Source organism: Penaeus monodon, chromosome 30 (assembly GCF_015228065.2).
Source record: "Penaeus monodon isolate SGIC_2016 chromosome 30, NSTDA_Pmon_1, whole genome shotgun sequence".
Classification (NCBI taxonomy): domain Eukaryota; kingdom Metazoa; phylum Arthropoda; class Malacostraca; order Decapoda; family Penaeidae; genus Penaeus; species Penaeus monodon.
Window position 1 is genome coordinate 8,114,816 of NC_051415.1, and position 207 is coordinate 8,115,022.

Below are 207 nucleotides of genomic sequence, written 5' to 3' on the forward strand. Positions count from 1 at the left end.
GCCGTTCTCTTTGCTCGTTTATTCTTTTTATCCACGTTGTTGGCATCTTGTATTAACTAAAATGTTTATTCTATGTGCATTATTTACATTGAATTTTGGTGTTATTATAAGGGTGAATTTACAGGCGCGGTGGTTGCGCGCGAGTACGGGCTTCCATGCGCGGTTGGGATAACGTCGGCCACGGCCATTCTGCGCTCGGGTAAGTCT

At 44.9% G+C, this 207-nt stretch overlaps 1 protein-coding gene across 1 annotated transcript in view; it reads left to right on the plus strand.

The window, feature by feature from the left end:
- The window catches only part of LOC119592339, a 39,276-nt gene that overhangs the window by 35,958 nt on the left and 3,111 nt on the right, over window positions 1-207 (plus strand). The window contains 1 exon segment of the mRNA XM_037941166.1: window positions 125-199. Coding sequence (XP_037797094.1) covers window positions 125-199 — 75 coding nt within the window.